The following is a 27,700-nucleotide window of genomic DNA, read 5'->3' on the forward strand; positions in this document are numbered from 1 at the left end:
GCCGGTGAGAGGGAAGTCTGGGTCAGCCTACTTGGCCTGTTGCCACCGCGACCCGACCCCGGATAAGCGGAGGAAAATGGATGGATGGATGGACCGGCGGATCTGGTTGCAGGTTGTTTTTTTAACACAAAGTAGAATGAGGCGATTTCGTGGTCATAATAACTTTTATGACCACGAAACATAAGGCCCAGATACTGATAGGAGGATGTGGTCAAAGAGCTTAAAGAAGAGGATGCTGTTTGTGTTGCGCAGCTTGATTCAGGGCTGAGATGTGAGTGGAGCTGGGCATGGATAAAGGTGGAGGTCTAAACAAACGTGACGGGAGAGCAGTACAGCTTCCCGTTGTCACAGTATTTTAAATACATTGATAAGGCAGGGTATGCTAAATGGAGCCTCTGCTCCAAGGAGATAAAGTACAGCAGCAAGGGCTCACGTGTCCTCTCATCACACTGCCAGACACTGTTCACTGTAATGACCACAGCCAGTGTACTTCCAATCCCACGTACAGTTGTTCTCAAGGGCCCTGAAATAATGAGAGAGAGTGTTAAGGAGCCTGTACCTTCATTTCAGCGGGTTGCTAATGCAGAGGTCACAGCTATTATTTTACTCTTGATAAGCTACTTTAGCCAGAGTAGATTATCATTTTCATTTAAATAATTGAACTGGATTGAATGCATATTAATTGCAAATAGAAGATGGGCCACAATTGTAACAGCTGTAGAGTAACAGTGGAAGTTAATATTAAGCTATACAGTAACAGGGTTCAATGAAAACTAATCACTTTCTTTTGTAGAGCCGATGGTTCTCGCTACTCTTGCTATCTTTGTTTTTATATGACTAAAACTTTTGAAAATGAGACCTCTGTCTCAATGGATTTTGTCTAAATAATAATAATATTGATTGAAAAAAATAATAAAGCCAACCAGCCAGCTGTTCAACTAGAGCTGAAATACTGAACAAGTGGTACTGAACAATAAATTAGTTTTTTGCTTAAAGTAAATATCTTATCACTTAATGTTCTTCTCAGAGTACACCCCCCCCTCTGCCTACTGCATCAGTAAAATATGTTGATGAGAACAATGAGACTCAACCAAATCAGTTTAGTTTGCCGGCCATAAAACCAAAACTATGAAATGAAAGATGCTAAAACATTCTGTGTAGATAGTAATCATTATATTTGGTTTCATCACTGCGAGTGGCACCTTGCACGTTATACAGTTATTGGAACCATTGCTTACATGAACATTTTAATTAGTGCCATTGAACTTACAAAGTGGATTTGCCGTTAAGATTTGTGTGATCTTGAATGAACTTATTAGCAGTTGTTTCCCATTTTTATGCTTGAGTTTGATTCAATGATTTCAAATGTTTGTTCTTTTGTATCTATGTCCTTAATGTTGAAGTGTTTTTAAGAGATATACTATGTGTGCTTTTCTTCAGCGGTGTTAACTTGAAAGTCTACATTCGGGCTTCAGGACCTGCTAATGTCACCGTGTTGCCACAAAAAGAAGGTAAAGCATGATATTGCATTTTAATTTATTACTGTTAGTGCCACAACTGCCAATAACAATAATTCAAAACAAAATGCGTTTCAGACAATGGTCCTCATGCAAGAACCACTTGTACAAACAGATTTGTTCTTTAGTGGTTTGTACGAGGGATTTAGGAGTCTTAGCCACTTTCAACAGTGGTCAAGACCTGTCATAACAGTCAAGATTGAGTCTGAAATTGTCACGGGAGTTCACGGTTAGGACCCAATAGCAAGACCACAGGAGACAGAGTCCGGTATAACAGATTTTATTTTGCCAGAATAAAGAGGACAGGAAGGTGTCGAGCCCGTGGTCCGACACCGGAGGGCAGGCAGATCGACGGTGTGAGTCCCGTGGCTCGACACCAGAGGGTAGGCAGATCGAAGGTGTGATGTCCCGTGGCTCGACACCGGAGAGTACGCAGATCGACCAGTACTCTACACCCGTAGCAGAGAGGAGAGAGATTAGTCCCGGAATAGACAATGGGGTTCAATTTACAGAACGGCGGCGGAGGCTACCGAGGCCGAAGACAATACGGACTGACGACCCAGGCCTGCAAGACCAGGGTCGATATACTGCCGGATAACGAGCCAAATTGTCCGTAGCTGTGCATCAATCAGGGTTGTGGCAATGGGAGGTGTCTGGAGGCAGGCCCGAGAAAACAACACCAAGCACATGGCATAACAAAACAAACAGGGGAATGACAGACACATGAGGAGAGGAGATTGGGGGGAAACAGAGGTTAACACACAATGGGTCAGACAGGATCCTGACAGAGATACCTATGTAAATTACACTTAATAATGATGCTAACATTTTACTCTGCAATTTCAAATTATAGGCTAATATAGTTCTAAATGTATTCAGCCTATCTATATCATCATTCATTTGTACTGGCTTTTGATGCTATTGTGTAACTCCAATATCTACAGTATATGACCATCTCATACTTTCTTTATTTCAGTCACAGTGCGACCCTCAGGTGACACGGCAATGAGATCAATCTTTAGTGTTTCCTATCCCTTGACTTTAGCAGGTCCTTTAATTCCGCTGCTCACTCTGTTAAAAATTAGAGACTTTTCTTTATGGATCTTTTAGTGGGGTTACAATGCTAATTTATAATTCTCATGAATGCACTCATTTATGCATAGGTGGCATTCATCATGTTTACACTGGTCATTGACACAGTTATCTGAAGTTAGGAGCGTTTGCTGAATCTGTTGTGGCACACTCATACGAGTTTACCTTACGAAGAAAGGTAAGAGAAAGTTCAGAAAAAGCGTACTACATTCTTCTGGGTAGGGTTCTCCTGAATCAGAATCAGAATCGTTTATTGGCATGGTATGTTGAACATACAAGGAATTTGACATGACGGGAAATGCATAACATTTAACAATCAACAACAATCAACACAGTGCAAAGTAGAAACATTAAAATTTACAGAAAAATATAAAATAAAATAAAGTGAAAAATAACATAAAGTGCACAAACGAACAGATAACAGGATTATAAACAAGTGAGACGTAAGTGTAATGTAAAAGTGGAGAGTGTATTTAAATAAGAACCTAGAAGGGATGTGCAGGGGAGTGACCGGTAGGAAATTGTCCTGGGGATGACAGAGTCAGTGGGGATCCCTGACTCTGGGGGTCCCTGAAGATAGATTAACAGTATTCAGCCCAATTTCAAAAGAATGGTGGGAGCATGGAGCTCTAGGCTAAAAGTTCATGAATGTGGCTTCAGTTGTCAGCAGTGTTTATAGTTTCTCAGGAGTAAGGATAGTACTTAAGAGGTTCATACAATCACTTTATACTTTGGTATTGTTTTTAAATGGGATAACTTATTCTTTAACTTCCTCTCAGGTCAACCACAGGTGAAGAGCAGCACTGTGACATCTGGACCCTCTGGTTATTACTACCAGGGTGTGTGGCGAGCACTAGGTGGCACCACAGTCCGCGAATTCAACGCATCTGCCATCAGTCAGTGTCTGAAAGGCAAGGTGGTCCACATGTATGGAGACTCCACCATCAGGCAGTGGTTTGAATTCTTCGACGCAACTCTGCCAGGTAACTGATCCACAGGGATTTCTGGCAACAAATGATTTTGTTCCCACTGCAGCTTAATGTGTTCCCCCTGTCATACTTTCAGGTCTTAAGGAGTTTGACCTGCACAGCTTGAGGAGAACTGGACCTGACATGTCCTTGGACTATGCAAACAACATCTTCATGACGTACCGCTGCCACGGTCCTCCTATCCAATATTACCCCATCTCAACTAGAGAGCTTCGTTACATTGCTAATGAATTAGATGACTTAGTGGGAGGCCCCAACACTGTCGTAGTTTTTGGCATCTGGGCTCACTTCGGCTCTTTCCCCATGGAGATCTACATCAGGAGGCTGCAGAGCATCCGCAGGGCGGTGGTGCGGCTGCTGGAAAGGGCTCCAGGCACGCTGGTCGTCATCCGGACCACAAACCCCAGATATTTAGACCTTTTTGTGTCGCTAACCAATAGTGACTGGTTCTCGCTGCAGCATGGTAAGGTGCTCAGAGCCATGTTCAAAGGACTGAATGTCCATCTGATTGATGCCTGGGAAATGACCCTTGCCCACCATCTGCCACATAACATCCACCCACCACCTCCCATTATTAGGAATATGATAAACCATCTATTGTCCTACATATGTCCTCAAAATAGTGGCTAGATGTTTGTGTCTTGGGGGAGAGGAATGTGGATTTAAGCACACATTGAGTTTACATGTTATCTCTGTGTTTCCACCAAGTTCTGCATTTTTCCAATTCTCGTGTGATCCCGTGACATCACACAAATCCAGCTGCTGTGAAAGGTAATAGCTAGCCTAGCTATGTTGAAAGGTAACAACATCCAGCTTCCAGCACTTCGTAAGCCCACTAATTAACACTGTATATCTCTTTTTGCTTTGCTTTCTGAGTACAGCCACCTTTAAATTCTTTCTGACCGTGACTTTAACAAAACCTGTATATTTGTCTCAATATAACATATACTCCAGATACTGTTGTTATCTAGCAGAGTGATTCCCTTGTTTTTGGAAATGTATAATAAACGCCTTAATATTAATCTATACCCTTACCTTAACAGCCATATATTTATGAAAGTCTCCCTCAAGAAAAATGAATGTGTTTTATGGCTCAAAAGAACAGAAAACAAGATTATTTTCATAATGTAACAGTAATATTTTTACATGATGCCGTCTTTTGATATTGAGTTTTTAAGGGTATTGATGCCACACATATTTGACAGAAAAGTCCTCATGTAGTAATAAAGTGTAGCTACTCATTGTTAATCAATTAGTGTGATTTTCTATTAGGAATTAAAAAAATAGACAAATCAGGGGTTCTGCAAACAAATATCTTTAATGTATGTATTTATGCTCAGGTGTTTCATAATGGAATAAATGCATTTAGCCTTTGCAAACTGCTCTGTATGTGGACTTTCATTTATAAAATCAGTCAAGCATAAGAAAGCTAAACAAAGTAAAGTAAAAACTTATTTTTAAACTTATGATTTAGCTCTTGCGTCCAGTATTAAAAGGTACAGTCATTAACTTGAATAAATATGACGCTTTTGTCATATTTGCTTAAACTGTCACTGTATCCTGACAGTAGTACAGACAGATAATTAGTCCATAAAGAAGCAATAATGGCCACTAAGATTTGAGTCCTATGAGCATGGGCCTTTCTTGTAATTTGCACAACATATTCCTGTGAAGTATGGAAGACTTAAAGTGTCTAAATTGAATCAAATCAAACAAAGAAATGAAGCACAACAAATACAAATTTTTTGTGTTCATTTCCATTTTAATCAGGAAATGTTAAAATGTTAAAAAAACTGAAAAAATTAATTGATAATGTGAAATTGCAATTTGAAAATGAAAAGTGAAATTTTAAATCCTAGAATGGAAAATAGAAAAGCTTAAATGTAAACACTTTAATTGAAAACCTAACTGCTACATGCTTTAACAAAAATGTGTATTTGAAACTGAATCCAATCTGCTGAGTAGCATGGATGGTTTGACCTCTTTAGGGCTCAAACGGTAGAATGGCTAAACATCTGAAAAGTGACCGCTTTTGGTGTGTGTGGGGGGGGGGGGGGGGGGGGGGGGTGACAAGCCAGAAAGGTTCAGACCCGGGGGTTTAATCTTTAGCAATTCATTGTTTTGTAAGCTTTTCATATGTTGTACAATCTTAATCTGTAGAGTAATGAGTAACTAAAGATATATCAAATAAATTAAGTGGAGTAGAAGTACAAAGTTGCATACAATGATAAAGTACTTCAAAATTGTACATAAATATACAGCACTTGAGTGGACAACACTTCAGTGCAATGCAGATTTTCACTTTGAAATATAATTAATTTAGTCTTTAAAGAAAAGTTGAATAATTGGTATTTACCAAATATTTTCGATTTCATTATCAGAGCTATCCAAAAAATGCATATAACTATATATATATATATCCATTTAACTTCATATCTTAATTTGATTTGTTTTAATTTAGGGAGTTTCAATCTTCCATACTTCACAAGAATTCAACTTTTAGCTATTTAGATGGAAGTGACAGTCAGAGTTCAAAGGTTAAGAAAAGCTTGAGGACACTGTAATCACTTTATGTTCTTTTTTTTAGTATTTGTTTCAATTTAGGTATGTTAAAGCTTCAACAGAGAAGCCCCTACTCTTTGCTTTTTCTGTGCTCTTTTAGCTCATGGGAGTGGTTAAGAAGAGAAGGCGTCACCAACATGAGATTCTATGTGTATCTTTAGCTGTGACAGTGCTGTTTGCTGTCACTACCCTTCAATTAATTTCCTGAAAGTCAAGCACAGAGAACACCGTTTATTGTAAACCTGTGAGATAAAGTGACGGATCACACTGTGATGAACAGAATCTCCAAATGGATCTCTGCTGAGGTAAGACACATGAAACGCTTAAACAAAGTATATATGAAGTTTATTTTATCATGAATCAGCATCAGTAACCATTCTAATATACTGTATTTGTGACATTTTATTTTACTTCTACTACTTCTGTACAGTCGAGTAAATGTAATGTAATGTACAAAGTACAAATTTCCCTCTGAAATGTAGTGGAGCAGAAGTATTAAGTAACATAAAACAGAAGTAGTAGAAGTAAAATCAAATATCACAAATACAGTATATTAGAATGGTTACTGATGCTGATTCATGATAAAATAAACTTCATATATACTTTGTTTAAGCGTTTCATGTGTCTTACCTCAGCAGAGATCCATTTGGAGATTCTGTTCATCACAGTGTGATCCGTCACTTTATCTCACAGGTTGACAATAAACGGTGTTCTCTGTGCTTGACTTTCAGGAAATGAATTGAAGGGTAGTGACAGCAAACAGCACTGTCACAGGTAAAGATACACATAGAATCTCATGTTGATGACGCCTTCTCTTCTTAACCACTCCCATGAGCCAAAAGAGCACAGAATAAGCAAAGAGTATAGGAGCTTCTCTGTTGAAGCTTTAACATACCTAAATTGAAACAAAAACAAAAAAAAAGAACATAAAGTGATTATAGTGTCCTCAAGCTTTTCTTAACCTTTGAAATCTGACTGTCACTTCCATCTAAATAGCTAAAAGATTATTTGATGTGAAGTATGGAAGATTGAAACTCCCTAAATTAAAACGAATCAAATTAAGATATGAAGTTCAATGTATATATATATATATATATATATATATATATATATATGGTTATATGTGTATATATATATATATATATATATATATATATATATATATATATATATATATATATATATATATATATATATATATATATATATGGTTATATGTATTTTTTGGATGTGTAGAAATATGCTAACGGTATTTACAGGCATTAAACGTATAAGTATTATGTGTGTGTGTGTGTGTTCATTTGCAATAGTGTTGCGTGTGTCATAGAGTAAAGGTTTGAATCTCCGGGTGAGGCACTCACGCGCTCCCTGTACAAAGATGAAGCTCTGATTCACAGGTGGTTTAGCTTAAACGTATAACTAGATGTGTTGTGAAGCGGGTGAGTCCGTGGGATATTGTGTAGCAACAACAGGTGGAAAGCAGGAACAGCATCTTCTCTGTCCCTGAGAACGGCTGGACTCCCACACACACAGTGGCCCCCAACCTGGCGTGTGTGTGTGTGAAGATAACGACTCCCTGTGCAGGAGAATGTCAAATTCCTCATTAGAAAGTATAAGAAAAGAGGGAAATGATAGAACAAGGCTCACAAACACAGAGAGGAGAGATGCGTATTCCGATCCCTGACTTCGTGTCTGTTGCTAGGGATACTTAATCAATTATTGTGTTGTGTGAAACCATAGATCTATGCATTATATGCTTTGATGCTTGACTTAAAATAGCGCGATCAGAGCGCACTCGCTGTTCCGCTCCCTGTCATGCTGCCTGCAGGCAGTGACTGCAAGGGGGCGGGGCTTCCCAGCGCTCACACAGCAACAGGCAGCCTCACTCACAGCGAGTGATCGCAGGGGAGACATGCATCAACTTTTCAAAGAGTTCAAAGAACGACAGGTAAGCAAATGTGATTATAAACATGAACACCCCCAAGCTCACCCATAGACAGCTAACACGAGTAGCCTTAGCCTAGTTGTTGGAATGCTGTTAAGCATTCCAACAACTATTGTAACTATTGTAAATCTATTCATTTGAAATATCTCTTAATTAGGACAGTAAAAATGTCAAATTTTCAGTGTGGGTGGAGTCAACGATGTCCTCAACACATGTATATCAGTCATTGTCTGGACTTATTGAGAAAATACTTTTTATTACACTTCAAATATCCATTTATTAGATATTTTCTCAATTCAAATGTATGAGTTTTAATTTGAAATATCTCCTAATTGGTACAGTAGAAATGTCTAATTTTCAGTATGGGTGGAGTCAACGATGTCCTCAATACATGTATATTAGTCATTGTCTGGACTTACTGAGAAAATACTTTTTATTACACTTCAAATATCCATTTATTAGATATTTTCTCGATTCAAATGTATGAGTTTTACTTTGAAATATCTCCTAATTGGTACAGTAAAAATGTCAAATTTTCAGTATGGGTGGAGTCAACGATGTCCTCAACACATGTATATCAGTCATTGTCTGGACTTATTGAGAAAATACTTTTTATAGCACCTCAAATATCCATTTATTAGATATTTTCTCAATTCAAATGTATGAGTTTTAATTTGAAATATCTCCTAATTGGTACAGTAAAAATGTCTAATGTTCAGTATGGGTGGAGTCAACGATGTCCTCAACACATGTATATCAGTCATTGTCTGGACTTATTGAGAAAATACTTTTTATTACACTTCAAATATCCATTTATTAGATATTTTCTCGATTCAAATGTATGACATTTACTTTGAAATATCTCCTAATTAGGACAGTACAAATTTCTAATTTTCAGTATGGGTGGAGTCAACGATGTTCCCAACACATACATGTCAGTCATTGTCTGGAATTATTGAGAAAAACATTTTTATAGCACCTTAAACATTTAAAAAATGTGCCATTTGAAGATACAAATTCAGTTCAGAGTTTTTGCTTTGTAAAATATCTTAATTGACCGTCAGTCAGGTATTATTAACTTCCAGCAACCCTCAAATCAAAGAATAAAGACACTTTACGCACAATTTAGGTGTATTTTCCCTTTAACTCAGGAGATGCAGGTAGCATGTTTTATACTTAATGTGAATATAATTCATTTAATCTCATTTCATTATGCAATATGTATACTTTGTTGGCATCTTATTCTGAAAACCGGATGTTCGTCTGTAGAAAACCGGAAGTTGTCTCACGTTAATCTTTCCGCTAACTTTGCAAAGTTCTTTGCTCGCTCCCGATCTGTGCCGTTTGGTTGCGTTTACCGTAAGTTTCAGCGTATAGGTGCACTACAATTTAAGTGTCTGCTGAGTTGACCACGGAGATCTGACTTGACCGCAGTCTCTCACAGACAGTCAGACAGATGTCAGCAGAGTCAGCAGCAACACAGAGACAGAGTTCCCTTCCAGCTGTGTTTGAAAGCCAGCGGAAATATGAGAGAGGCTCAAAAGATGCGAAGAGGTTAAACATTAATATTAATGCCATTTGTTAAGTGTTCAAAAAGCTGGGCAGGAACAACCTGGTAAGAAAGGGAACCGTACAGATGTTTTATTTATTACTATTATAGATAAATATACCAGTATCGTATCGTATTTGTGGTATTGTATCGAAGTCTGGTATCGTATCGTAAGTATCGGGTATCATGATACTTATGGCAGGTATCGTATCGAAGTCATAATTTTGGTATCGTGACAACCCTACTGCAGAGGTCCTTTATACTGTTCCACTTTCACAAGCCGGCTGTGGTCCAGACTCAGCTGAGCAAAGTCCACACTGCTGTCTGGTAATCAAACAGTGTGTCATCTTATGTGTGTTTAGCTTTGAATCATCTCAGACTTTACACCTGACCCTGTCATTATCTCTAACAGCAGTGATTCAGATGTTTATGTTGGGGTAATGTGTGCTTGAGTATTATATTGTACAAGTATATCTGATATGGTCTCCCAAATGTTAGTATCTTGCAGTGGATTTAATGATGCAAATAACTGTGTTGTTGATGCAGCAACGTTTCAAATCCGATAACCAGCTCCCTGGCTACGCCTGGCTATGCCTGTCTATGCCTGGCTACGCCTGGCTACACCTGGCATAGAAGTGGTTTATGACACATATAAACATCATTCCTCTGCTGGCAACAGTCCATAAAAACATATATTCTGCTTTTCTGTGACGCTGTGGTCTGATTACATCAGCATCAGAGCCTTCCAACTTTCTTTTTTAGCAAATGTTGCCCCTCATGCTGTAGCCTTGAATCACATTATCTCTATCTTTGTGGTGATGTGTGTATTGTGTTAATGCCGCGATGCTCTGAACCATCGAGACATGAGGTAAAGCTTTCAGTTTGCTAAAACAATGCACCACTCCCACTTTTCTTTTCTTCTCCATGTCCCCTCCCGGGCTCCGCAAGATCCTTATCGGGAACATATACAACAAATACCTCAGTCATTAGTCATAGTAGTAGTTCAAAAATAACTGAAAATAAAATGTGTCCACATTAACCAACTGTGAAAAACTGTAGTGAGCAGAAAGACACCAGCACCTCTGATCTGTATCATGAGAGTGAAAACAGATATTAGTTTGAAGGGTTACTTTGCAGAGGGTGATGTGGATTACAAAGGACTGAATGATGTTGCAAAGTGTACATGATAGAATGGATCATGTTGAACAGCAAGAGAGGGGATGCTGTCTTTGGTTGTGGCCTTGGTTGACGGATGATCAATCAAAGGAGTTTCCTGGGTGACTGGATTTAGTTTGGTCCTAAAGATTGAAAGCTGAACATGTCACACTATTAGTATAGAGAGGGAGGATTTCACAACTAAGTTCAGATTTAAACAAGTTCTTCATTCACAAGTTCTATTCTTCAGCATTACAAGGTGTCAATAACCATTTGTTTTTTTGATGTATATTTTCTCAATCCAGTAACTGATGCTGAAGGTGAAGACTAATCACTGATCATGAAGGCCACATTTTGCACAAGAAGGGAGTTCTGCGCCCTCTTCCTCTTTCTGACTGTCTTTGTCTTCATCTTTGTGCTACGTCACATGGACATTCTGGAGGTGAGAACTTGGTTTTAGTGGGATCGTGTGAAGGGTGGACCCTGTTTGAAATGTTGAATATTAGTCAGGTTTTTGGATATTGCTTTAAAATGTGTGTTTCAATGTTCTTCATTGCAAATAAATACAATTTGAGTTCAATTGTATTTCCCCTCTCAATCCTGCACCTTGACTTGATGACAGCAGCAGCTCCTGTAGTTAAAGGACAAAGCTGGCAGTATTCTATACTTTAGACCAAACCTCCATGTGTTACAACCCACTGGTTCCCATTCGTTCTTACTGAGACATACATCTTAACAAAAGGGTCAGAAGTATAATGTTTTTAAAAAGCCCCATGAAAGTTTTTGTAACAGGTTCTATTTTCTGCCTTTTTTTTGCATCTGTCAGAGTTGTATCTCTGACTGAATATCCCAAAACATGAATTTCAGTGAACAAAACTTTGAAAGCACAAATTTAACATTCACTTTCTTGCCTTGTGTAAAACAGAAAGCAAGAGTATCTTGACACTTTCCCCCTGGGTTAATGTTAAGAACAGTTGTTCTTGAAAGATTACATTTTTGGCTATTTTACTCTTTTTTCAGTGCATATGCTTGATGTATCTTTGACACCATCTCTCTCCATCCCCTGCCAGTTTCAGCCTAAATTCAACTCAACCATCATCATGCCGAGAGTCTCCACTCACCCTAATGAGATTCGCAGCTTCTGCACCTTCAAGCCACTGTCCCCTGAGGACGCTCTGGAGGAATATCTCATACTAGACTCCACTGCTTGGCCTGAAACTCCACTTTTGTCAGGTCCTATTTTCCTGGAGCAGACCAGTGATCCAGCCCACAGCACCTTCACCATTCTACGAGGGAGGAAAGGGGGACAGTGGCATGTTGGGGATCAGCTGGAGGTCATGATACTAACCTCTGACTTCCAGGGTCGTCCCAAGAAGTCTGGGGGGGACTTCCTATTTGCCCGGCTGCACAACCGGAAGCTTGAAGCAGGTGTGGTTGGGCAAGTGGTGGATCATCTGAATGGGAGCTACTCTGCTGTATTCTCTTTACCCTGGGAAGGAGACGCACAGGTTGAGGTGATGCTAAAACCATGATGTTTAATGTAATGTTATTGTACCGTAAGTGTTTTTAATATCATAATTCATTGTTCACAAAGCCCTGCCCTAACTGTTGCCATGCCTGTTAACTTCCACTTCTCGCACGGCACAAATGCAGTTTGTTCAGCTAACAGGGACAGATGTAACACTCAAAATCTCAGTCATTTCAGACAAAAGCAGGTTCTCAGGATTGTAGATTTTTTTTCATCTACAAACTGTCACTAGCAGATTAGCTACCTAGGTAGTCCTAGTGTTATGATGGGAAAATGTATAGCATAATTCTATTGCTAACATAATCCTGTTTGGCTGATGTGGATGGTGCACATAACGTCTCAGATATCAAGATTGGCCGGGGTTTTAAATCCAATGAAACAGCACTGCCAACGTCAATTTAGTCTCGAAAAGCAGCAGCCAGGAGGCTCACACATATTGGGGAAATACTACACAGTAGATGTGCTAGTTCTGAAGGTAACTTTAGATAATATATCTTTACCTAACCTCTACATACTCCTTGGTGTTGGAAGTAAGGCTAGGCTATTATGTCATGATGGTTGTCAGGTTATGAAGGTAGCCAGTTGGTCAGATGTTCATGCTAAAATTAGCAGATTACATGAAAGCAGACAAACAGAATTAATTCCCTTAATTTATAGAACTGTTTCTCTTGTGTTTTTTAGTTTTGATCAAGTTCACAAAAAGACAACTCCCTCTCTAAACACTTGACATGCAGAGTATCTCTCCTGCTACAGTCCCATGCACACCACTTCAACATGTTTAGACCTTGACAGACCTGCCATGCCTAGGTACTGTTGCTAAGCTTTGATTGGACAATCGATGTTCAGGGAAGGGTTTAGATGAATAGACAATTCTCCAGAGATTATTGTCTGATGTCAATCTGGTGTAGAATTTGAAGACATGAATCTTTATGAATGTTAATTGATATGACTGACCATGATTGGACTTGGTGAAAACTCTGGTTCTCTATCCCATCAGGTGACTCTGGTTCACCCTGGTGAGGCCATCTCAGTGCTGAACAGGCTGAACAGAGAACAGCCCTACAGGATGTACTTCAAGAGCCTCTTCCGCTCAGGCTCACTCTCTGAAACCACCCTCTGTGACGTCTGCCTAAGGCCAACCCAGCAGCCGCTGTGCAACTACACTGACCTCCGTACAGGCGAGCCGTGGTTCTGCTACAAGCCAAAGAACCTGAGCTGTGATGCCAGGATCAACCATTTCAGGGCAGGATCCAAAGGAAACCTCCTCAATGCCAATGAGGGGAAGCTCTTTCAAAGGTGAGGGAGCAGAGAGACTGAAATTTTGTGTGACTTCTAAATACGTACATCCAGTGTTACCTTTGTATCTCCTTGGTGGAATGTTTCAGAAGTTTGTAACTATATGCATGAACATATGATCACGTTGTAAAGTAGATATGGCTAAAATGTGAGCAAACACTGGCCTATTTAACACCAGTTGACATGGAGACACATTAGCATTCATTTGGAGTTGTGTCTAAAATTAAACTCCTTTTAGCTGTATTTTGCTCTTCACCAACTCCAGAAGGAAATATCTGCCTTAATCTAAATGTGGCGCTATATTCAACCTGCTGGTCACTAACATTGTCTGTCTGCTGTTTAGTGGTTGGTAGTGCACAATTGACTCTTCACTTAGCCCGCCCCCTGCTGATACTCAAAATGTCAGAGCTACCATGGAGCCCACACCGTCACTAACTGCACTCACTGAATACATAATATCTAATTTTTGCAATATGTGCTTTAAGGATGTATCAGGATGCAAAGTGAATCAGCAGTAAAAACAGCTTAACAAGATAAATATATAAGCTAAAGCCTACAGATGACAGTGTAGAAGTGAAAGTTAAGGACATTAAGGTACAACACTGTTCCTGTATAGCCAGGTATGTTGTTATTCAAAGTTCCATCCATCCATCCATTTTCTACCGCTTATCCGGGGTCAGGTCGCGGTGGCAGCAAGCCAAGCAGGCTGACCCAGACTTCCCTCTCCCTGGCAACATTTTCCAGCTCATTCTGGGGGATCCCGAGGCATTCCCAGGCCAGCTGGGAGATGTAATCCCTCCAGTGTGTTCTGGGTCTTCCCCGGGGTCTCCTCCCAGTTGGGTGTGCCGGGAAAACCTCCAGTAGGAGGCGCCCAGGAGGCATCCTGATTGGATGCCTGAACCACCTCAGCTGACTCCTTTCGACGCGAAGGAGTAGCGGCTCAACTCCAAGTCCCCTCCTGATATCCGAGCTCCTTACCCTATCTCTAAGACTGAGCCTGGCCATCCTACTCATCCTACTCATTCCGGCCGCTTGTAGCCGTGACCTTGTTCTTTCGGTCACGACCCAGAGTTCGTGACCATAGGTGAGGGTCGGAACGTAGACCGACCGGTAGACGGTCCGGTGCAGCGCCTGCTTTACTGCTGCAGCCACACCGATCCTCCTGTCGATCTCCCGCTCCATCTTACCCTCACTCGTGAACAAGACCCCGAGATACTTGAACTCCTTCGCTTGCGATAGGCACTCCGTCCCCACGTGGAGGGAGCAATCCACCGGTTTCAGGCAGAGCACCATGGCCTCAGATTTGGAGGTGCCAACTCTCATCCCCGCCGCTTCACACTCGGCTGCAAACCGCCCAAGTGAATGCTGGAGGTCACGATCCGAGAAGGCCAACAGGATCACATCATCTGCAAACAGCAGAGAGGCGATCCCGAGACCCCCGAACCTGGCATTCTCCACCCACCGCCTGTGCCTAGATATCCTGTCCATGAAAGTCACGAACAGGACCGGTGACAAAGGGCAGCTCTGGCGGAAGCCAACACCCACCGGGAACGTGTCTGACTTATTGCCGAGAATACGAACACAGCTCCTACTGCAGTTGTACAGAGACCGGATGGCCCGTTGTAACGGGTCCGGCACCCCATACTCCCGCAGCACCCCCCACAAAATCCCCAGAGGGACCCGGTCGAAAGCCTTCTCCAAGTCCACAAGTCCACGTTATTCAAAGTTCCAATCATTATGAAGCAAAAGCAGCTTGTACATTCACATACCTGCAAACTTGTCGCTTTTCGGCGAAATTCGCCATTTTGAATCGAAATATGTCATCTCGGGTAGATCCGTAGATTTTTTTTTAGGGAGGGGGGGGGGGGGGGGGGGGGGGGCGTTTCTCAGATTGGAGTGAGACAAGGAGAAAAGGTGATGTCGTGATCTTCGCAATAAAACATCTTTGATGTGACGTGTTGAGTCTTGGCCAATCAGCGTTAAGATGTCTCCACGTCTTCATGGAAAGCTAGTCAGCTTGATATCAGGTTAGCGTTAACGTTAGTGGATTGTATTGGCGTTAAAGTTTAAGTTCCGCTATGTTCCGTTACAGTTCAGACTTGCTGGGTTAAGGCTAACGGCCACTGCATGACTGTAACGTGGTGAAACATGCACGTGGGGGGCCGTGTTCCGGTTCAGTTCACGCGGTCACTCATTAACATTAAACCGGAACACCGGCTCACCCATATCCCTGCCAGAGGCCGCTGAGGTAGTCAAAAAGCTCCTTGGTGGCAAGGCGCCGGGGGTGGATGAGATCCGCCCTGACTCCTCCGCGAATCGCCACCTTAACGTGGTGGAGGAGTTTGAGTGGCTCAGTGATCCTGGGAGCTATGTTGTCCGGGGCATTAGCCCCTGGTAGGGTCTCCCAAGGCAAACAGGTCTCGTGGGAGAGCCCAGACTAAGAGCGGTTCAAACGACCCTAATGATAAGTAGCCCACGTACTTCAGCCACCTCGCCCGGACCAGGGAAACCGGGGCACCCTCCCGGAGCCAGACCCAGGAGGGGAGCTCGTCGGCGAGCGTCTGGTGGCCGGGCCTTCGCCCGAATAAACACCATGGAGCAGCCACCCTGTGGACCCACCACCCGCAGGGACAAGCATGCAGACCGGGCTGCGGGTCAGGCGGGAGGCCTGGGCGAGCCGATCGCCGGCAGCATAGACTAGCTCTAGGGACGTGGAACGTCACCTCGCTAGCGGGGAAAGAGCCAGAGCTGGTGCAGGAGGTGGAGCGATACCAGCTAGATATAGTTGGACTCACCTCCACACACAGCGCTGGCTCTGGAACCAAGCTCCTGGAGAGAGGTTGGACTTTGTCCTTTTCCGGAGTTGCCCAGGGTGAGAGGCGCCGGGCGGGAGTGGGGATACTCACGAGCCCCCGGCTGAGCGCCGCTGTGTTGGAGTTCTCCCCGGAGAACGAGAGGGTCGCCTCCATGCGCCTACGGGTTGCGGGGAGCAAGGCTCTGACTGTAGTTTGTGCTTATGCACCAAACAGCAGTTCAGAGTATCCGGCCTTCTTGGAGTCGGTGGGAGGGGTCCTGGAAAGGCGCTGCCTACCGACTCCATAGTTCTCCTGGGGGACTTCAATGCTCACGTGGGCAATGACGGAGAAACCTGGCGGGGGGTGATTGGGAGGAACGGCTTGCCCGATCTGAACCTGAATGGCGTCTCGTTATTGGACTTATGTGCTTGCCACGGTTTGGCCATAACGAACACCATGTTCGAACATAAGGTGGCTCATAAGTGTACCTGGTACTAGAACACCTTAGGCCGGAGATCAATGATCGACTTTGTAATCGTATCATTTGATTTGCGGCCGTATGTCTTGGACACTCGGGTGAAGAGAGGAGCAGAGCTGTCAACTGATCACCACCTGGTGGTGAGTTGGATCAGATGGCAGGGGAACCGGTTGGAAAGACCCGGCAAGCCCAAACGTGTAGTGAGGGTGAACTGGGAACGTCTGGCGGAGGACCCTGTCCGGGAGGTCTTTAACTCCCACCTCTGGAAGAATTTCTCACACATCCCTAGGGAGGTTGGGGACATGGAATCCGAATGGACCATGTTCAAAGCCTCTATTGTGGACGCGGCCGCTAGGAGCTGTGGCCGGAAGGTCATCGGTGCCTGTCGTGGCGGCAACCTGAGAACCCGGTGGTGGACACCGGAGGTGAGGGAAGCCGTCAAGCTGAAGAAGGAGACCTTCAAGGCCTGGTTGGCCCAGGGGTCTCCCGAAGCAGCTGACAGGTACCGGCAGGCCAGAAGGGCTGCAGCTGCGGTGGTCGCGAATGCTAAAACTCGGGCATGGGAGGAGTTCGGGGAGGCCATGGAGAAGGACTTTCGGTTGGCCTCAAGGAGGTTCTGGCAAACCATCCGACGGCTCAGGAAGGGAAAGCAGGGCTTATCCCAGGCTGTTCTCAGCAGGGGGGGGGGGGGGGAACTGCTGACCCGGACAGGGGACATCGTCGGGCGGTGGAAACAGCACTTTGAGGAACTCCTAAACCCGACCAACATGTCCTCTGCAGAGGAGGCAACGCCTGAAGATCTAGGGGGAGGCTCACCCATATCCCTGGCAGAGGCCGCTGAGGGAGTCAAAAAGCTCCTTGGTGGCAAGGCGCCGTGGGTGGATGAGATCCGCCCTGAGATGCTGAAAGTGCTGGACATAGTTGGGCTGTCCTGGCTGACAGGCCTCTTCAATGTCGCATGGGGGTCGGGATCAGTCCCCGTGGACTGGCAGACTGGGGTGGTGGTTCCCATTTTCAAAAAGGGGGACCGGAGAGTGTGCTCGAATTACCGGGGTATCACACTACTCAGCCTCCCGGGGAAGGCTTATGCCAGGGTGCTGGAAAGGAGGCTTCGACCGTTTGTCGAACCTCAGATTCAAGAGGAGCAATGCGGATTCCGTCCCGGCCGTGGAACAGTGGACCAGCTCTTTACCCTCGCAAGACTACTGGAGGGGTTCTGGGAGTTTGCCCAACCAGTCTACATGTGCTTCGTGGACTTGGAGAAGGCTTTCGACCGGGTCCCTCCGGGGTTCTTGTGGGGGGTGCTGCGGGAGTATGGGGTGCCGGACCCATTACAACGGGCGATCCGGTCTCTGTACGACTGCAGTAGGAGCTGTGTCCGCATTCTCGGCAATAAGTCAGACACGTTCCCGGTGGGTGTTGGCGTCCGCCAGGGCTGCCCTTTGTCTCCGGTCCTGTTCGTGACTTTCAAGGACAGGATATCTAGGCACAGCCTGGGGGTGGAGAACGTCAGGTTCGGGGGTCTCGGGTCGCCTCTCTGCTGTTTGCAGATGATGTGGTCCTGTTAGCCTCCTTGGATCGTGACCTCCAGCATTCACTTGGGCGGTTTGCAGCCGAGTGTGAAGCGGCGGGGATGAGAGTTAGCACCTCCAAATCTGAGGCCATGGTGCTCTGCCGGAAACCGGTAGATTGCTCCCTCCAGGTGGGGACGGAGTGCCTACCTCAAGCGAAGGAGTTCAAGTATCTCGGGGTCTTGTTCACGAGTGAGGGTAAGATGGAGCGGGAGATCGACAGACGGATCAGTGCGGCTGCAGCAGTAAAGCAGGCGCTGCATCGGACCGTCTTGGTGAAGAGGTAGCTGAGCCGGAAGGCAAAGCTCTCAATTTACCACTCGGTCTACGTTCCTACCCTCACCTATGGTCACGAACTCTGGGTCGTGACCGAAAGGACAAGGTCGCGGCTACAAGCGGCCGAAATGAGCTTCCTCCGTAGGGTGGCCGGGCTCAGCCTTAGAGATAGGGTAAGGAGCTCGGTCATCAGGAGGGAGCTTGGAGTCGAGCCTCTACTCCTTCGCGTCGAAAGGAGTCAGCTGAGGTGGTTCCGGCATCTAATTAGGATGCCTCCTGGACGCCTCCCACTGGAGGTTTTCCAGGCACGTCCAACTGGGAAGAGACCCCGGGGAAGACCCAGAACACGCTGGAGGGATTACATCTCCCAGCTGTCCTGGGAACGCCTTGGGATCCCCCAGAATGAGCTGGAACATGTTGCCGGTGAGAGGGAAGTCTGGGTCAGCCTACTTGGCCTGTTGCCACCGCGACCCGACCCCGGATAAGCGGAGGAAAATGGATGGATGGATGGACCGGCGGATCTGGTTGCAGGTTGTTTTTTTAACACAAAGTAGAATGAGGCGATTTCGTGGTCATAATAACTTTTATGACCACGAAACATAAGGCCCAGATACTGATAGGAGGATGTGGTCAAAGAGCTTAAAGAAGAGGATGCTGTTTGTGTTGCGCAGCTTGATTCAGGGCTGAGATGTGAGTGGAGCTGGGCATGGATAAAGGTGGAGGTCTAAACAAACGTGACGGGAGAGCAGTACAGCTTCCCGTTGTCACAGTATTTTAAATACATTGATAAGGCAGGGTATGCTAAATGGAGCCTCTGCTCCAAGGAGATAAAGTACAGCAGCAAGGGCTCACGTGTCCTCTCATCACACTGCCAGACACTGTTCACTGTAATGACCACAGCCAGTGTACTTCCAATCCCACGTACAGTTGTTCTCAAGGGCCCTGAAATAATGAGAGAGAGTGTTAAGGAGCCTGTACCTTCATTTCAGCGGGTTGCTAATGCAGAGGTCACAGCTATTATTTTACTCTTGCTAAGCTACTTTAGCCAGAGTAGATTATCATTTTCATTTAAATAATTGAACTGGATTGAATGCATATTAATTGCAAATAGAAGATGGGCCACAATTGTAACAGCTGTAGAGTAACAGTGGAAGTTAATATTAAGCTATACAGTAACAGGGTTCAATGAAAACTAATCACTTTCTTTTGTAGAGCCGATGGTTCTCGCTACTCTTGCTATCTTTGTTTTTATATGACTAAAACTTTTGAAAATGAGACCTCTGTCTCAATGGATTTTGTCTAAATAATAATAATATTGATTGAAAAAAATAATAAAGCCAACCAGCCAGCTGTTCAACTAGAGCTGAAATACTGAACAAGTGGTACTGAACAATAAATTAGTTTTTTGCTTAAAGTAAATATCTTATCACTTAATGTTCTTCTCAGAGTACACCCCCCCCTCTGCCTACTGCATCAGTAAAATATGTTGATGAGAACAATGAGACTCAACCAAATCAGTTTAGTTTGCCGGCCATAAAACCAAAACTATGAAATGAAAGATGCTAAAACATTCTGTGTAGATAGTAATCATTATATTTGGTTTCATCACTGCGAGTGGCACCTTGCACGTTATACAGTTATTGGAACCATTGCTTACATGAACATTTTAATTAGTGCCATTGAACTTACAAAGTGGATTTGCCGTTAAGATTTGTGTGATCTTGAATGAACTTATTAGCAGTTGTTTCCCATTTTTATGCTTGAGTTTGATTCAATGATTTCAAATGTTTGTTCTTTTGTATCTATGTCCTTAATGTTGAAGTGTTTTTAAGAGATATACTATGTGTGCTTTTCTTCAGCGGTGTTAACTTGTAAGTCTACATTCGGGCTTCAGGACCTGCTAATGTCACCGTGTTGCCACAAAAAGAAGGTAAAGCATGATATTGCATTTTAATTTATTACTGTTAGTGCCACAACTGCCAATAACAATAATTCAAAACAAAATGCGTTTCAGACAATGGTCCTCATGCAAGAACCACTTGTACAAACAGATTTGTTCTTTAGTGGTTTGTACGAGGGATTTAGGAGTCTTAGCCACTTTCAACAGTGGTCAAGACCTGTCATAACAGTCAAGATTGAGTCTGAAATTGTCACGGGAGTTCACGGTTAGGACCCAATAGCAAGACCACAGGAGACAGAGTCCGGTATAACAGATTTTATTTTGCCAGAATAAAGAGGACAGGAAGGTGTCGAGCCCGTGGTCCGACACCGGAGGGCAGGCAGATCGACGGTGTGAGTCCCGTGGCTCGACACCAGAGGGTAGGCAGATCGAAGGTGTGATGTCCCGTGGCTCGACACCGGAGAGTACGCAGATCGACCAGTACTCTACACCCGTAGCAGAGAGGAGAGAGATTAGTCCCGGAATAGACAATGGGGTTCAATTTACAGAACGGCGGCGGAGGCTACCGAGGCCGAAGACAATACGGACTGACGACCCAGGCCTGCAAGACCAGGGTCGATATACTGCCGGATAACGAGCCAAATTGTCCGTAGCTGTGCATCAATCAGGGTTGTGGCAATGGGAGGTGTCTGGAGGCAGGCCCGAGAAAACAACACCAAGCACATGGCATAACAAAACAAACAGGGGAATGACAGACACATGAGGAGAGGAGATTGGGGGGAAACAGAGGTTAACACACAATGGGTCAGACAGGATCCTGACAGAGATACCTATGTAAATTACACTTAATAATGATGCTAACATTTTACTCTGCAATTTCAAATTATAGGCTAATATAGTTCTAAATGTATTCAGCCTATCTATATCATCATTCATTTGTACTGGCTTTTGATGCTATTGTGTAACTCCAATATCTACAGTATATGACCATCTCATACTTTCTTTATTTCAGTCACAGTGCGACCCTCAGGTGACACGGCAATGAGATCAATCTTTAGTGTTTCCTATCCCTTGACTTTAGCAGGTCCTTTAATTCCGCTGCTCACTCTGTTAAAAATTAGAGACTTTTCTTTATGGATCTTTTAGTGGGGTTACAATGCTAATTTATAATTCTCATGAATGCACTCATTTATGCATAGGTGGCATTCATCATGTTTACACTGGTCATTGACACAGTTATCTGAAGTTAGGAGCGTTTGCTGAATCTGTTGTGGCACACTCATACGAGTTTACCGTACGAAGAAAGGTAAGAGAAAGTTCAGAAAAAGCATACTACATTCTTCTGGGTAGGGTTCTCCTGAATCAGAATCAGAATCGTTTATTGGCATGGTATGTTGAACATACAAGGAATTTGACATGACGGGAAATGCATAACATTTAACAATCAACAACAATCAACACAGTGCAAAGTAGAAACATTAAAATTTACAGAAAAATATAAAATAAAATAAAGTGAAAAATAACATAAAGTGCACAAACGAACAGATAACAGGATTATAAACAAGTGAGACGTAAGTGTAATGTAAAAGTGGAGAGTGTATTTAAATAAGAACCTAGAAGGGATGTGCAGGGGAGTGACCGGTAGGAAATTGTCCTGGGGATGACAGAGTCAGTGGGGATCCCTGACTCTGGGGGTCCCTGAAGATAGATTAACAGTATTCAGCCCAATTTCAAAAGAATGGTGGGAGCATGGAGCTCTAGGCTAAAAGTTCATGAATGTGGCTTCAGTTGTCAGCAGTGTTTATAGTTTCTCAGGAGTAAGGATAGTACTTAAGAGGTTCATACAATCACTTTATACTTTGGTATTGTTTTTAAATGGGATAACTTATTCTTTAACTTCCTCTCAGGTCAACCACAGGTGAAGAGCAGCACTGTGACATCTGGACCCTCTGGTTATTACTACCAGGGTGTGTGGCGAGCACTAGGTGGCACCACAGTCCGCGAATTCAACGCATCTGCCATCAGTCAGTGTCTGAAAGGCAAGGTGGTCCACATGTATGGAGACTCCACCATCAGGCAGTGGTTTGAATTCTTCGACGCAACTCTGCCAGGTAACTGATCCACAGGGATTTCTGGCAACAAATGATTTTGTTCCCACTGCAGCTTAATGTGTTCCCCCTGTCATACTTTCAGGTCTTAAGGAGTTTGACCTGCACAGCTTGAGGAGAACTGGACCTGACATGTCCTTGGACTATGCAAACAACATCTTCATGACGTACCGCTGCCACGGTCCTCCTATCCAATATTACCCCATCTCAACTAGAGAGCTTCGTTACATTGCTAATGAATTAGATGACTTAGTGGGAGGCCCCAACACTGTCGTAGTTTTTGGCATCTGGGCTCACTTCGGCTCTTTCCCCATGGAGATCTACATCAGGAGGCTGCAGAGCATCCGCAGGGCGGTGGTGCGGCTGCTGGAAAGGGCTCCAGGCACGCTGGTCGTCATCCGGACCACAAACCCCAGATATTTAGACCTTTTTGTGTCGCTAACCAATAGTGACTGGTTCTCGCTGCAGCATGGTAAGGTGCTCAGAGCCATGTTCAAAGGACTGAATGTCCATCTGATTGATGCCTGGGAAATGACCCTTGCCCACCATCTGCCACATAACATCCACCCACCACCTCCCATTATTAGGAATATGATAAACCATCTATTGTCCTACATATGTCCTCAAAATAGTGGCTAGATGTTTGTGTCTTGGGGGAGAGGAATGTGGATTTAAGCACACATTGAGTTTACATGTTATCTCTGTGTTTCCACCAAGTTCTGCATTTTTCCAATTCTCGTGTGATCCCGTGACATCACACAAATCCAGCTGCTGTGAAAGGTAATAGCTAGCCTAGCTATGTTGAAAGGTAACAACATCCAGCTTCCAGCACTTCGTAAGCCCACTAATTAACACTGTATATCTCTTTTTGCTTTGCTTTCTGAGTACAGCCACCTTTAAATTCTTTCTGACCGTGACTTTAACAAAACCTGTATATTTGTCTCAATATAACATATACTCCAGATACTGTTGTTATCTAGCAGAGTGATTCCCTTGTTTTTGGAAATGTATAATAAACGCCTTAATATTAATCTATACCCTTACCTTAACAGCCATATATTTATGAAAGTCTCCCTCAAGAAAAATGAATGTGTTTTATGGCTCAAAAGAACAGAAAACAAGATTATTTTCATAATGTAACAGTAATATTTTTACATGATGCCGTCTTTTGATATTGAGTTTTTAAGGGTATTGATGCCACACATATTTGACAGAAAAGTCCTCATGTAGTAATAAAGTGTAGCTACTCATTGTTAATCAATTAGTGTGATTTTCTATTAGGAATTAAAAAAATAGACAAATCAGGGGTTCTGCAAACAAATATCTTTAATGTATGTATTTATGCTCAGGTGTTTCATAATGGAATAAATGCATTTAGCCTTTGCAAACTGCTCTGTATGTGGACTTTCATTTATAAAATCAGTCAAGCATAAGAAAGCTAAACAAAGTAAAGTAAAAACTTATTTTTAAACTTATGATTTAGCTCTTGCGTCCAGTATTAAAAGGTACAGTCATTAACTTGAATAAATATGACGCTTTTGTCATATTTGCTTAAACTGTCACTGTATCCTGACAGTAGTACAGACAGATAATTAGTCCATAAAGAAGCAATAATGGCCACTAAGATTTGAGTCCTATGAGCATGGGCCTTTCTTGTAATTTGCACAACATATTCCTGTGAAGTATGGAAGACTTAAAGTGTCTAAATTGAATCAAATCAAACAAAGAAATGAAGCACAACAAATACAAATTTTTTGTGTTCATTTCCATTTTAATCAGGAAATGTTAAAATGTTAAAAAAACTGAAAAAATTAATTGATAATGTGAAATTGCAATTTGAAAATGAAAAGTGAAATTTTAAATCCTAGAATGGAAAATAGAAAAGCTTAAATGTAAACACTTTAATTGAAAACCTAACTGCTACATGCTTTAACAAAAATGTGTATTTGAAACTGAATCCAATCTGCTGAGTAGCATGGATGGTTTGACCTCTTTAGGGCTCAAACGGTAGAATGGCTAAACATCTGAAAAGTGACCGCTTTTGGTGTGTGTGGGGGGGGGGGGGGGTGACAAGCCAGAAAGGTTCAGACCCGGGGGTTTAATCTTTAGCAATTCATTGTTTTGTAAGCTTTTCATATGTTGTACAATCTTAATCTGTAGAGTAATGAGTAACTAAAGATATATCAAATAAATTAAGTGGAGTAGAAGTACAAAGTTGCATACAATGATAAAGTACTTCAAAATTGTACATAAATATACAGCACTTGAGTGGACAACACTTCAGTGCAATGCAGATTTTCACTTTGAAATATAATTAATTTAGTCTTTAAAGAAAAGTTGAATAATTGGTATTTACCAAATATTTTCGATTTCATTATCAGAGCTATCCAAAAAATGCATATAACTATATATATATATATCCATTTAACTTCATATCTTAATTTGATTTGTTTTAATTTAGGGAGTTTCAATCTTCCATACTTCACAAGAATTCAACTTTTAGCTATTTAGATGGAAGTGACAGTCAGAGTTCAAAGGTTAAGAAAAGCTTGAGGACACTGTAATCACTTTATGTTCTTTTTTTTAGTATTTGTTTCAATTTAGGTATGTTAAAGCTTCAACAGAGAAGCCCCTACTCTTTGCTTTTTCTGTGCTCTTTTAGCTCATGGGAGTGGTTAAGAAGAGAAGGCGTCACCAACATGAGATTCTATGTGTATCTTTAGCTGTGACAGTGCTGTTTGCTGTCACTACCCTTCAATTAATTTCCTGAAAGTCAAGCACAGAGAACACCGTTTATTGTAAACCTGTGAGATAAAGTGACGGATCACACTGTGATGAACAGAATCTCCAAATGAATCTCTGCTGAGGTAAGACACATGAAACGCTTAAACAAAGTATATATGAAGTTAAATTTATCATGAATCAGCATCAGTAACCATTCTAATATACTGTATTTGTGACATTTTATTTTACTTCTACTACTTCTGTTATATGCTACTTAATACTTCTGCTCCGCTACATTTCAGAGGGAAATTTGTACTTTGTACATTACATTACATTTACTCTACTGTAGTTATTGGATACTTTGTTGATTTAAGATTTACATAAAGTTAAAGACGTATGACCAGTTTATAGAATCATGCATTCAAAACTTGATGGAAGTAAAAGTGCAAAAGTATTATCATCAAAATATACCTCAAGTACCTCAAGCAAAGATGCTCATAATGCAGAAGGCCCATTTTAGAATCATATATTATTATATTATATGTTCCCCAAGTTCATACTGCAGTATCTGAAAGCTGAACTAAATTAATCTTCATCTTGTGTTTCTTGTTCTCTTGTGTTTGCACATTGTTGTAGTAACAGTTTTTGTAATAGGATATTTCATAGTACACACTGAGCAGAGTATTCACAAGATTTGGGATTTACGTCTATGAGATCAGATTGTCTGGTTTCTTTGACACCATGGCTGTAGTCTCACTATTATGTCTTGTTGTCCACACAAATGTTAACTTCACCACCTCTGATAAAGTGCAGGCTATATTCACTTGATCATAACATGCAAACAGAAATACAGACACAAAAAAATCAGAGTTATTTGTGCTTGTACTAGTGAGACATAATTATTCCAGAAGCACCTTTCAACTGTACAAGATATAAGCCAACTCAAATCTCTAATCAGATTCCGCTCAATATTTCATCAGTACTGTCTCACCATCACATTCCGGAGCACAGAGGAGAGGGAGGACTGTGTGCTACAGACGCTCGTAGTCAGCTGTGAATCAGCTGATGAAATTATCATCATCGGTTGTAGAAATCCAAGATCACATCAAATAGCATGAAATAATGGCACAATAGAGCGACAACGATAATATCTTCTAATACTGTGCATATATCACCAAGTAGAGTTTCAGTTTTCAGATAGTTTTTGAGTGTTAAATCGCTGCAGTGACCATAGATGACCTCATAGCTGGTTACGGCCATGATGATCACACCAGAAGAGATTCTGCTCCTCAGTCTGATCCTCTCTCTTTCTCTCTGTGTGTGTGTATCTTCCACTCCAAAGATAATGCGAACGTTATTCCAGAAGCTTGATCAAATATTGGTAGAGTCTGGTCCAACCGGTTATAAGACATATATTCTGCTTTTCTGTGACGCTGTGGTCTGATTACATCAGCATCAGAGCCTACCAACTTTCTTTTTTAGCAAATGTTGCCCCTCATGCAGTAGCCTTGAATCACATTATCTCTATCTTTGTGGTGATGTGTGTATTGTGTTAATGCCGCGATGCTCTGAACCATCGAGACATGAGGTAAAGCTTTCAGTTTGCTAAAACAATGCACCACTCCCACTTTTCTTTTCTTCTCCATGTCCCCTCCCGGGCTCCGCAAGATCCTTATCGGGAACATATACAACGAATACCTCAGTCATTAGTCATAGTAGTAGTTCAAAAATAACTGAAAATAAAATGTGTCCACATTAACCAACTGTGAAAAACTGTAGTTAGCAGAAGGACACGAGCACCTCTGATCTGTATCATGAGAGTGAAAACAGATATTAGTTTGAAGGGTTACTTTGCAGAGTGTGATGTGGATTACAAAGGACTGAATGATGTTGCAAAGTGTACATGATAGAATGGATCATGTTGAACAGCAAGAGAGGGGATGCTGTCTTTGGTTGTGGCCTTGGTTGACGGATGATCAATCAAAGGAGTTTCCTGGGTGACTGGATTTAGTTTGGTCCTAAAGATTGAAAGCTGAACATGTCACACTATTAGTATAGAGAGGGAGGATTTCACAACTGGGTTCAGATTTAAACAAGTTCTTCATTCACAAGTTCTATTCTTCAGCATTACAAGGTGTCAATAACCATTTGTTTTTTTGATGTATATTTTCTCAATCCAGTAACTGATGCTGAAGGTGAAGACTAATCACTGATC

The 27,700-nt window shown here is 42.4% G+C and overlaps 1 protein-coding gene and 1 pseudogene across 1 annotated transcript; both read left to right on the forward strand.

Moving 5' to 3' along the window:
- Positions 1 to 695: 695 nt before the first annotated feature.
- Positions 696 to 4,228, forward strand: LOC142931858 (NXPE family member 3-like). The gene is made up of 4 exons (XM_076075976.1): positions 696 to 708; positions 1,404 to 1,511; positions 3,389 to 3,592; positions 3,675 to 4,228. Exons 1-4 carry the CDS (start codon positions 696 to 698, stop codon positions 4,226 to 4,228), a joined length of 879 nt encoding a protein of 292 aa, XP_075932091.1.
- A 6,921-nt stretch (positions 4,229 to 11,149) lies between these two features.
- LOC142931939 (NXPE family member 3-like) lies at positions 11,150 to 23,400 on the forward strand (annotated as a pseudogene).
- The last annotated feature ends 4,300 nt before the right edge of the window (positions 23,401 to 27,700 follow it).

This window comes from Anarhichas minor, unplaced genomic scaffold, assembly GCF_050575085.1.
Source record: "Anarhichas minor isolate MPS153535 unplaced genomic scaffold, ASM5057508v1 ptg000055l, whole genome shotgun sequence".
NCBI classification, from domain to species: Eukaryota; Metazoa; Chordata; class Actinopteri; order Perciformes; family Anarhichadidae; genus Anarhichas; species Anarhichas minor.

What these genes read in the sequence shown, in the direction of transcription:
- LOC142931858 (XM_076075976.1), top strand. An exon ending in CGTGTTGCCACAAAAAGAAG is followed by an intron (nt 1,512 to 3,388) that starts GTAAAGCATGAT and finishes ACTTCCTCTCAG; the next exon opens with GTCAACCACAGGTGAAGAGC. An exon ending in CTTCGACGCAACTCTGCCAG is followed by an intron (nt 3,593 to 3,674) that starts GTAACTGATCCA and finishes TCATACTTTCAG; the next exon opens with GTCTTAAGGAGTTTGACCTG.